The 12,515-nt window shown below is 41.4% G+C and overlaps 1 protein-coding gene across 1 annotated transcript in view; it reads right to left on the bottom strand.

Annotated features, from left to right (window-relative positions):
- Positions 1–8,743, bottom strand: part of LOC138487695 (nicotinamide N-methyltransferase-like) — a 34,544-nt gene extending 25,801 nt beyond the window's left edge. The window contains exon 1 of the mRNA XM_069614220.1: positions 8,573–8,743. Coding sequence (XP_069470321.1) covers positions 8,573–8,726 — 154 coding nt within the window. The 5' untranslated portion in view covers positions 8,727–8,743. The remainder of the gene's footprint in view (positions 1–8,572) is intronic.
- Positions 8,744–12,515: the final 3,772 nt, after the last annotated feature.

The following is a 12,515-nucleotide window of genomic DNA, read 5'->3' as shown; positions in this document are numbered from 1 at the left end:
TATTTGATAGATTGTATCACTTTGAGGTCAAGGATATCAGTTTGATTCTGTAAATTTACCGATCCCACAAACAAAACAATCGCAATGTTCATTTTTGGTAACTGACTTTTATACAAAATGTTCCAAAGGCTTTCCTCAGTCAACATAGAATAGCTCTCAAATAAATATTTAAACATTTCACATATTTGCCGCAATAACGCAGGACATTCAGAGATTAGATGTTTCAGTGTCTCTATGGCTGATGGTACTGGACAAAGTCTACAGCTGGCGTTTGATGTATTATTTCTCATAAAGCGCACTTCATTCATTAGGCATATGTTCAGCCTGATTCTCATATATGAATATCTGGATTTGGGATCAGGAAACTTAGTTAAATAGTTTTCAACTACATGAAGTTTTTTGGTTGCAAAAGCTTGTTGTTTAAACACTTTCAATTTCATGCATGCATCTCTACTTTTGATCCAGTCATACAACCACTGTTTCTTTTTCACCCTCTCAGGATTATTAATAAGCAGTTTGTCATCAATGCCGGCCATCTCTATCAATACTTTTATCCATTTTATCCAGTTCAGGATATTAGGATTCATTGATTCCAACATGTATCTTCCCACTGTGTACATTATTCCATTTTCTCTCACAGCTATCAAGTATTTCCGAATAAATGTCAAAACCTTCCATGAATATATTGCATACAAGGATACCAGCCCCATTTCGTGCCTTATTAGACACATTGATATAGACATTAGAAGGCCACAAACCTTCTTCCAGAAACGACCCTCCAATCTTATCCAAGCACTCTCTGGGATGATCTCTCTGGTTTCTGCCCCATAAGTTATTAAGGGTGTTACTTTTTGCTTGTAAAATGTAATGGCCGGTAATAGCAAACATTTTCCAAATTTAACCTGTATCATCCTTGACTGGGCTATACCTGTGTTAACTTTGTTTTCAATTTCTCTGTAGTATGGTTTATCCTGCTGGTCATTACTAATTGTTATTCCCAGATACTTGTATTCAGTAACAGTTCCTATGTTTACGCTTTGTATGTGCCACTCTTTAAATTTAGGGGCTTTCTTCTTCTTAGGATCAAGTATCATGATTTTACATTTATTTTGGTTAATTTTCAACAGATTTGTATCGGCATAATTACTCAAGAAAAATAATAGAGCTTGCAAGCCCCCTGGTGTCTTGGTTAGCAACACTAGGTCATCGGCATAGAACAACCAGGGGACTGCATGACCTCGTAGGCAGGGGGCATCAGATCTAATGTTCATAAACTCTTGCTGCACTGCCGACATGAAAAAAGTGAACAAGGTACTCGCAAGTATGCACCCTTGTTTTAACCCACGGAAAGTTTCGATTGGGTCTGACAGAGTACCGTCTAGGGCCAATCTGATTTGAACCGTGGTTTGAGAGTGTAATTCATTCACCCAAAATATGAGATAATCAGGACACTTTGCATCCATTAGCTTGTTCATTAAAAGTTTCCTGCACACTGAATCGAAGGCGGCCTGGAAGTCAATAAAGGACGTATAAACTACCTTCTGTTGTTCTTGGTTCTTTATGACTTCCAATATGTGAAGATTAACTGCTGTCCCCATCCCTGGCATGAAGCCAGTTTGATTTGGGTCTCTGATTCCTGCTCCATCCAACCATTTGTTGATATCTCTTAATAAAAGTTGTGCAAAAATTGTACTCGGTATATCCAACAAAGATATAGGTCTATAATTCCTAGTGTTTTGAATATCCCCCTTTTTGTGAATGGGTATGGTGATGGATTTCCTCCAGGATCCGGGGATACACTGAGTTAATACAATTTGATTGAAAATGGTGACTAGAATTTGTGCCCATGCAGCGGGATTTTTTTTAATCATAAAATTGGAAAGCCCATCAGGGCCCGGAGCGCGAGATGTAGACAGCTTTGAGATAAATAGTAGATTATCATCAATGTCAAAAACAAGATTTCCTATCTTACTCCACTCCGCAGTGTCCTGGCGCCTACTAGTTATTGTATCAGCGTACAAGGATTTATAAAAAGCAGCGCACACTTCTTGGGGAATCAGATTCATTTGATTCACCATTTGAATTTTACTTTGAGTATTTTTTAAGTCAACAGTATTTTTGCCGAATTCTTCTCTTGTAAACTCCTCAGCATGGCCTCTGCATCACGTTGAAACATTAGGGCCTTTCTTGCTTTTATCCCATTTTTATGTTTACATTTTAGAGCATTCAATTGGCGCAGGCAATCGGGAGAATTTCGCTTTATGATTTTTCTTCTATCAGCTCTATATTGAGTTTTATAGAGGGCCACCTCATGATCAAATGTATGCAAAGTTCTATTATCTCTTTTATTATAGTTATTTTTCTTCGTCATAAAGATTTGCATTTCTTCGACATAAGAAGGGAATGTATTGGAGCCATAGTGTACATCTCCATTCAGTGATCGATTCAAATTTTCACTTAAGGTTTGTAGAGATAAAGGAGTCCAGTAGAACATATTTTGCGCAGAGTTTGTCATTAAATTACAAGCTAGGGATGAATCATATGTTTTAGTTTCTGTAAACCACGACCATTTTATAGATTGAATGTCATGGTCGCTTATTTCCTGAGATATAATTTGAAATTCAGTTATGTGATTGAACAGGTCTCTGTCAACAAAAGTATAGTCAATTGTTGCTGTTTGTATGCCTCTATGCCATGTACTCTGAGGTGGCATATCACCTTTTTTTGCTCCATTTAACTTTAGGAACTGTCGTTCAGCCATAAAGGCATTCCATCTTTTCGCTATTGGAGTCAGAGGTTTCCCCACTTGGGGTATACATGTTAAATTCAAGTCTCCAGTAATTATTACATGACCACAAATTGGGTCCAGTATTGTTAGTTTTAGTACTTCCTCCATGGCATCAAAAAAGTCAGAATCATTTATTGCAGCATGGTTCCAGTAAATGTTTATCAAACCAACATTTGTTGTCTTCAATTTTATCTTTACCAATTGCAGGAAACTATTCGGGGAAAACCATGGCTCAATTTGCAAATTGGGAGATGATTTTATAGCTACCATTAAACCTGCCATGGGTCTACCTCTGACTGGCATAATAGCTGGAATCAACAGTACAACATGTTTATCCCAAACAGGGGCGATGGAAAGCCATATTTCCTGAAAATCCAAAATGTCTTAACTCATCAGTAAGTTATCTTTAGATTTTGTAAGATGCTTAAAGCCTCTTGTGTTCCAGGAGGCTAGAGAGAGAGTTTTCTGATTTTGGACTAGTTAGTTGTTATTCACTCTCATTTCTCTAGTATCCAACATGTGTCCTTCCATTCTTGCAAAATCTGTCTGTGAGTTATGATTTTGACCCTTCGGATACACATTTGGTCTAGAAGCATACTGGTTTCTCAGGTTCGGTAGCTGTTGTTGATCAAAAAGAGCTGGATTTAGTAAAAGAAAACCCAACTCATACAGGTCATCTCTCGCCTCCCACACAGCATTTTCGACAAAGCTTGATTTCATCCATAATTTTATTATAGACAGATAATTTCTATGACGAAATTCTATCTGATCTATGTCACTCGAGCATATCCCTTCAAGAGCTAGAACCTCTGCAAATATATTCATCACGGATTGTCTATTCAGATCAAAACTGCAAAAGGGATGAGGGCGACACTGCATCATCCAACAGTTTGTATTCGAATTTCTCAATGGAGTAGGAGTCCCCGCTTTGGTTACATAGCTTGCTTTGGAATGTGACAGAAAATTAGATTGTCTTGTGGTGTTAATCAATGGTGTCTGTACTCCACCACTCATAGCATTTACTGTGGGATTCTCTTGTGTATTCGCCTGGGCTATAATTCTTTTTAAAGATTGCTCTAATTCAGTTTTCCATTCGCTCATTGAGATTGATTTTTCCTGGCTCAGTTTTGCTGTGTCGTAACATTCACCCCCCTCACCAGTTTGTTCTGATTTCTTTCCCATTGGCACTCTCTCAGTATGATTTAAATCACCATTTAGCTGATGCGAAAATGTGCTTACTGTGACATTTGATTCACTGTTAAGATCCATTCTAGCTTGTTCCCTTTCGATGTTACCATTTACAACTTCCTTTTGCTGTTTTGCCAAAAGGATTAAATTGTCTAAGGGCTCATATGCTACAGGCCTGTTTTGTATCTGCCGACCTTGTCTCGCTTTTTGTAATATCACATTTCTATATTTATTAGCGATGGCGGTGCGAGCTATAGCAGTAGCTGTTTTGGGTAGCGTTAATGTACGGATAAACTGCCTCGTGCCTGTAATTTTAGAGTTTGCGACAGTTGGAACATTTTTGGATTTTTTTGTTGCTGTTTTTGTAATAGTATTCGTTTCTTTCTTTTTCGTATCAAAAATGTTATACGTTAGGGCATTACTATTCTCTGATACCCGGGAGAAGTTTGAGCCACACTGCTTTTCATCTGTTTCAGGGGTTGCTTACTGGACATTTCCAAGTTCTTAGACTTGGCTTTCTTTTTTTAAGTGCATGATTGCCCTGATTTGCACTCCTCATTTTTATCTTGGGTGGTACTTATAGTAGTGCTTTCCACACACTTATCATTATGGAGATCAGTAGTAAACGGTTCCTTAACAAGCTCTACAAAACTACCTCATTTTTTTTTCCCCCAGTTGTAATGCAGCCTGTTGATTTTGTGTACAATCGATTAGCAGTATCTCATCATCATGCAATTTTATTTCTTCAATTTTCTGTTCTGAATCTACAACTGGACTATTGTCTCTGTTGTTTTGTTTTTCACAGCATACACAGTGTAATTTTTTTATCTTTATTTCTTTGTAGCAATTTAATTAATAGAGAATATTGGTCATTTATTTTGGTGTCTAATGTGTCATATAGACGTGTAAGTGAAAACAAGGCTGCATTCATGGTTTGTAATGATGTTTCTAGACCTATTACGAAATTTCCCGGTATGGCTTGTGTTTTTTCGTTTGTAGCAGAATGATTCCCCTGAGGGGTCGGTTGAGCAAAAGAGCAAGACATTACAGAAGATGCATTTGCCGTAGGGGAAAACATCATAGGTGATTGATATAAATCTTGTTTATCTTCGCTGTCATCTAGGACCTGCTTTGAACTACAGTTTATTTTTGCCTTTTGTGAACTAGCCATGGTTCTATTGTGTGCGTTCACCATTCCCACCTCATCAGCCGTCTCCATTTCACTAGTACTGGCAGGGGCATTTGGCCCATCTTCCTTGTTATTATGTTCGAGGGCTGTTTGTACACTAGGGAAGATTTCTATCACTTCATTTATTAGTTTCAGCCCCCCAAGTCCTTGTTGGTCAATTACATTAAGGACTCCTGCAGCAATTAACGAATCAGGGATGGAGGATTGTGTGCTCACATTGTTCCCATGAGTATCTCTACATACTAGTCCCTGATTATTTAAAGCACCATTAAGAGTTGGGTTTAGAACACTTTCGTGACCCTTTACCCCCTGGGGCACAGCATTTTCTGATGTCAGCCATTGCTGAACATGCTCTTATGCCAGAGGCTGATTTACTAACTCGCATGATATTGATTGTTCTTCAAGACGTTTTAGGCGTGGAAATGGCTTCCAGCGCACACACGGTGATGACTTCTTTTGACGGCATCCTGGTGCGCAGAGTCATTACCATTTTGCTTGCAATAGACTAGGGCACCAATTTAGATGCTACAAGATGCTACAAGCAGTGGGTTTCTCTGTACAAGAAAATAAACTACACCTCTAACAATTACAAAGGGGAAAAGTAAGTTCACTCCGTAGTCGCCTCCCTTTTAGGCACCGACAACACTGTCTTATTCACTGCTCATTTAGTTACGATATCATGCAAAAGAAACGGCATGAAATAAATAATATTCAAATGTTCGTGCAAAAACTATCACTCTAATGATCGTTGTGCAAGGATGAAGCACCCGCTATTAAACCAAAAATGCTCAAGAGGTAAACAGCCAGACTCGGAGCTTCAAAAGTAAAAAAGGAACGTTATGTTTACCCTCAGCCCTCAGACCCTCAGCCAGCAGACAGCCAACAGCACTTCACAAAAGCACATCCTCCAAATGCACGCGCGGGAAATGCGTGCGGCTTGTTGTTTATGAGGATTGTGGGAGAAAGGGGCAGAGCTTAAGTTTGTAGCTCTGTAAATAAGTAAAATAAGAAGGTATATTATATAAATAACACTATTTATAGTGTGGTTAAGAGTTTATATAAAAGTCTTTCCTTCCTCTGTGTCTTTACCAAGTTTTTGAGTAGTATTCCAGGATCCACAGAAAATGGGCATTCAGGCTCCTCCACAGCCAACAGCACTTCACAAAAGCACTTCCTCCAAATGCGCGCACAAAAAGCAAAGGCCTTACCAACCATCCCTTATGGAACTGAAGCGATGCCGCAAATTCCGGCTAAGATCTGGAATAAATTGGAAGGCCTATTCTGGCGTAAAGTGCTGAAGCTGCCCCCTTACACTCCGATAGCATCAATTAGAAGAGAACTAAGTCTGCCCTCACTAACAGCAGCAGTGGATAGAAACAGCTTGATGTTCTTTGTCAAGATCCGATGACATCCCCATCCGAAAGTATTGGAAACTATCTTCATAGAAATGGAGGGTGGCAAGAACAGGATGCTGACTGACTGGTCCAATAAAAACTTGTCATTACTCTCCACTATTGGAAGTTCAGAGGAGGAACTGGATCGCAACCCAGACAAATTAAAGAATAGATTGAAAATCTGAGACTGGATCAAATCCTTGGACATAGCGACTAACAATAAACTAACCACACATCTGCCTCCAAACATACAAAAAGTGGATCAAGTATCAAAATACTTGAAGAAATTTCCAGACAGATCACTGCGCTCAACATTTCTCAGAGCACACCTGAACGTTCTAATAACGAATGAGATGCTGGCTCTTCGTGGCCAATCAACCTCAAACTCTTGTCGTTATTGTGAAAACAAGAACCAGACAGAAACAATACAACACCTCTTATTGTCATGCCCTAGCACAGTAAATCCAAGAATCGTCTATCTGAAACACCACTTGGAGGCAGCGTACGTACTAGAGGAGGAGGTCTGGTGGACCAGAATGATAAGTGGTGAGAAGACATCTTTGGTCATAGCTACGGCCAAGATCCTTCAGAGTCTAGGCCTAGAAGAAAAAGAGGCCAACAAACTTGCCAGTTGTCCTAAGGAAGAAGAAGCCCCCACTGATCTTAAATTATGACACCACAAAAGAAAAAGGAAAGGAAGAAATAGAAAGTTCGGATGCAAACAAAGGCAACTCAAAAGACTGAACCTTGAATGCTGCTTTGTAAAAATTGTCAATGTAACAATTAAACACAAATACATTTTTTGTTTAAAAATGCACCAACAACTAAAAATTGCTGTTCAAAACAGCTAGAAAAAATATTCCTTTTATCCTCCAGTGCAGACATGCCTTCATGGATTACAGAAACTCTGCACTGATGTAAGTGCAATTTCTCACAGTATTAGCACTAGGGCAAACTTTGCCTTAGAGCAAAACCCTATTCTTTCAAATAGTTTTTGTACCAGGCAAGGTTTGCCCGACTGCAAATACAGATCGGTATTAGCACCAGGGCAAACTTTTCCCTGGTGTTCAAATGCATTGAAAGCATATATATTTGTGTTTACTTTGCCCTTGTGCTAATACCATACAAAGCTGCACTTGCACCAGTGCAAGGTTTCTGTAATATGGCAAATGGTGTGTAAGAGCAAATAACTAGAACACAGTGCTGTGTATTACAGTGATGTTATGGAATCCAACAGGCATTAAAGAGAAGTGCCTTAGTTATCTGTGTAAGTCTTTGGAGGATAGCTCAGGCGCAACGTGCTCGCCTTGGAAGCAAGATGACATGGAGCAACACAGGTTCGATCCCTGGGTCCGCCCTTAGAAACCTCTGGGTATTAAGCGCGTTATAAATACCGTATCATATCATACCCGGACATCCTGGGGCCAGATTACAGAAACTTTGCACCGGTGGAAGTGCAAAGTTGCACGGTATCATTATTATTATAATGGTATTTATTGAGCGCGGACCAAGGTTTGAGAAGCAGTGGAGTGCTTTACAGAGGTATACGCCAATACAGATGCATAAATGAGTGCTTTTCAGAGGTATACGCCAATACAGATGCATAACGGAGTGCTTTACAGAGGTAAGGACAGAAGAGATATATAGAGCAGGGTGTAGGATACAGACTGGCACAGAGAAGGGGTACAGCTGTGCCGGGTGGCTAAGAGGAGAGGGGTTGCCGGCGTCTAGCAAGTCAGGTGGGGCTAGCTCTTAGTATTTTTATTGATATATGTTATGGTCAAGTTTTTGTTTCCCTTGTGGTGAATTGAAATATGTGCTTGATTTTTTCAGAAGGTCAATGAATTTGAATACACAATATATTTTTAATGTTGAAAGCTGAATACATCTTTTTTTGTTTTTTTTTAGTTTGGTTTTCAAGGTGAACACAAATCTCAGCAGCAAGAGCTTTACCCACCGAGCTATCTGACCAAAACTGTAGCCAGACTAAAGTGATTCAGAACACGCTTTTACCTGCAGTGAACGTTTTCACCAGCTGCTTGAGCACGAAATCCAGGTAGTCGTCGTTCACAAGCGCCCCGACCTTATCGCTGAAGTAGGCGTCGAGGAAGGCTTTGGGGTTGAAGGCAGTGCAGTAGACGTCGTTCTCAGTGAAAGGCAAGGCCATCCTGTCCTCCAGCTGTGTCACAGGTTCGCTGTCTCTCTGGTGTACCGCTGCCTCTCCTTATATGCGAGGCAGGCTGCAGGCTTCCTGCCAAGTGGGACTGAGCGTGAACTGTGGTTTGGCACGAGACTGGCCAGTGGTGTCACGTTTTCAATGAAAATATCTGTGTTTCTAAGAAACACGTAGTTGCACATCTGTAAATTATGTCTATCACCGACTCCGTCAAAACCATTTGCACACACGGCTTGGGCAAGAGGAGCCGTGTGTTCAATATTTGTTTTGGGGTATTCTCATCACAAACAATAGTTAACGCATCATTACTAATTATTTGCAAACAAAGTCACACTTAACTCACTCCACGCTGTAATTTGTCTTAACATTTCACTAAAAATGCTGACACATTTAGGTGGCACATGGGAGAGCGACATCACCCTGTAAAGGGGTTCCGTTTCTTTACGGGTTTCAAGCTAGACACAATAACTCTGCGTGCTTGTAATAGATCGGATCAAAACCCCAAACCCCAAATAAGGATATGACCACACACCACGGAAGTCCATGACGCCTAACGGTGCAAGGCCGCTTACCAAGTGTATGTATATGGTCACGGAAAAATCCGAGGCACCTGTAGCGGATCGTTTTGAAGAAATAAAATACACAATACTTTGTGAAGCACCCTTTCATCTATGATACAAGTTCAACAATGTTGTATAGGAACAAATAATGGCTTTTTTTTAAGTGGCATAGAGGATATGATACATGAGTAGTATTTTTACTGTTTTTCTATTTAGCTCTTAAAATATTGGGAAATATGTTATTTTAAGTGAATTCGTTTTCAAAATTCACTGTAAAGTGTTCCCTTTTCGACTCACATAGGTCTTTAATTACCCTTTATTTCCAGTTACTGTTTTGTAAGTAGTGTGAGTAAGGACTATGGCTGTGTATTAGAGGATCTCCTGTTAGTGTGTGTGTGTGTGTGTGTGTGTGTTTGAGTGTTTGAGTGTGTATGCGCGTATGTGCGTGTGTGCGTTTGTGTGTGCGTGCGTGCGTGCGTGCGTGAGTGCGTGTGTGTGTATAGAGAGGTGGGGGAGCAAGAGATTTCATGGGTAGGGCCGAGCCAGGGCAATGGCTGCAAAAACACTTTGTTCCCAAAGCGCTGTACATGCAGAATATTTGAACATGGATAAATGTGTACTGAAGTTGATACACATTTACCTTCCTTGGAAGGATGCAAGGCTGAGTTAGTCTTGCCGGGATGAGAATCTGCAACCTGCATATCACACACAGATTGCAGCAGCAAGAGCTTAACCCGCTGAACTATTTTACCAGCTATGGCATAGAACTAGGACACTCCCAGTTATTCTTTAGTATGGAGTTCATACATAAAGTGATGGTGACCTTAACTGTAACTAAGTACATTTGCAGGACATGTATGTTGTGCCCTCCCCTGCATTTTCATGGACAGTGTTAATGAAGCCACGGGCCCTGATTCCTGGAATAATGTGCTTGTAAAAGAGGGATTTGCGTGCCTCTCTGGCCACTGATTCCCATTTGAAAACAGGGATTTGCGGGCAGAAGGGCATGCACAACCCTGCTGTTTTATATGCACATAATTCCATGGGCGAGCACACGGAGGGGCTCGTGGGTGGCCCCTGCTTTGGGCAGGCACTGACCCGAGAGAGGGGTCAGGCCGGAGCCCTAGGTGTGGCTCGGGCTGGCCCCAGACCCGGCAGTCTCGCCCAGCTCTATGTGTGATGCAGCACCTCCGGTCTGGCATTCATTTCCTGTAAGGAAAGTGGGAGCATTCCATGATGCATTGCAATTTTGCTTGTAAACTTTCCAAAATGAAAGATGTGTTTTACTTGAGCATTGTGTGACAAATCTTTGATGTAATGGCTGCGAGCGATATTGTTAAAAAATGATAGCTAAAAAGACTTTTGTTCACTGTGGTGTACAGAAGTCTTTTTACTATGTCTGTTATTAGGGTCATGTTACAATATGATATGGCACTTATAACGCCCCTGCTGTACACAAGTGTTTCTAGGCGTGACAAGACAAGGAGGGAGAAACAGAGGGAGGACAAAACAGCGTGTCATTCAGATTGTGCAAGTGTAGGGAAGATGGAGGAGACAAGTGCAGAGGGGGTCGGGGGGATGCAGAAGTGCGAGTCAAGAGTGCAGGCAACGGGTGGCACAGTGCGGGTACTGAGAATTGCAGCCAGTGGTTGGCGCGTAAGTGCAAGAAAGGGGGACTGTAGGGTTACCTATACAGACCACAGAGATCTGATGGGGTACAGGCATGTCAGGGGCATGCACAGTTCCATTTCAGGTAGATTTGATGGGGTGATGGCATGTCAGGGACATGCTCAGTTTCATTTCTGGGAGATCTGATGGGGTGTAGGCATGTCAGGGACATGTTCAGGTGCATTTCAGGGAGATCTGATGGGGTGTAGGCATTTCAAGGCATTTCAGAGACATGCTATATTGCATTTCAGGGCGATCTGATGGGGTACAGGCATGTCAGGGGCATGCACAGTTGCATTTCAGGGAGATTTGTTGGGGGTGATGGCATGTCAGGGGCATGCTCAGTTGCATTTCAGGGAGATCCGATGGGGCTGTAGGCATTTCAGGAAAATGTTCAGTTGCATTTCAGGGGGGTCTGATGTTTTGTTAGCATGTCAGGGACATGTTCAGTTACATTTCAGGGAGATCTGATGGGGCTGTAGGCAGTTCAGGGACATGCTTGGTTGCATTTGAGGAGGATCTGATGGGTTGTGGGCATGTCAGGGACATGCTCGGTTGCATTTCGGAGAGATTTGGAGAGCGGTTAGCTTAATAGACAGACTACAGGAAAGACACAACATTAATTTCAGTGGCAATTTAGGAGCTAATTTGATCCAATTTACCGGGGTACATACATATATTTATGGAATTTGAGTACATTTGGAATTGTAAATGTCTAATGGAGATAGTTTTTAGCAGGGGTGTTTACATTGAATGTCAGATTGTTAGTCCCTCAAGCAGCTCAGGTGGAATTGGCAATGAGGTAGGGGTATTGTCCACAGTGAAGGCAGAGGGCACACTTTTATTCCTGCCGTGGGCAATCACTGGGGGCTCAGGGGGGGTTGTTGGAATATCCACCATGAGCTGCATTTGCAGTCTCGTGTCATTGCATCAGCAACTGGAAAGAACCCCGTGGCGCCATGTCCCGTCACACTGATATCTGGCATTGAGCGCATCATGAAGAGATCAGAGTGAAATACGTCCATGATACCCTCAAAACACAGTCCTTGTTGTTTTCGATCATCTTATGGATAAATAAGTCACGAGGCACACTGATGTAGGTCCACCCCTAGGAGCTACAGTTAAAATGTCATGGCTGCTCTCTATGAAGCGGGAGTTAGTAACAATGGGTCTTGGCAACTGGTTTTACAACACTTTTCTCTTTCACCAAGGTAGAGAAATCCAATGTGGAAAAAATATGATAGTCGCCAAGGGGGAATGTGAGTCAGTTTCATGACTTAAGTCTTCTGCTGAAGAATGTCTTCACTGAAGGGTTCTGCCAATGTCTCAGTATGGGCTATTAGCACATGGAGATCGTTATTGACCAGTGCAGTCAATAACTACTGGTAAAGACTGCCCTCTGATCATTCTGTCTTCAAAGGCAGAGAAACAGCCATGCAGTTTCCAGGCAAAAATTATTTCGACAAGACACTTGAGATTACCTTTTGTTTGTTGCTACAACATCCTGTTCAACACACAAAAGAGTTACCTGAAACATGGGGAAATGCGTCTG

Source organism: Ambystoma mexicanum, chromosome 9 (assembly GCF_040938575.1).
Source record: "Ambystoma mexicanum isolate Mex_15411 chromosome 9, UKY_AmexF1_1, whole genome shotgun sequence".
Lineage (NCBI taxonomy): Eukaryota > Metazoa > Chordata > Amphibia > Caudata > Ambystomatidae > Ambystoma > Ambystoma mexicanum.
Note: the sequence above shows the minus strand (reverse complement) of the source record. Positions and strands in the feature narration are given on the sequence as shown.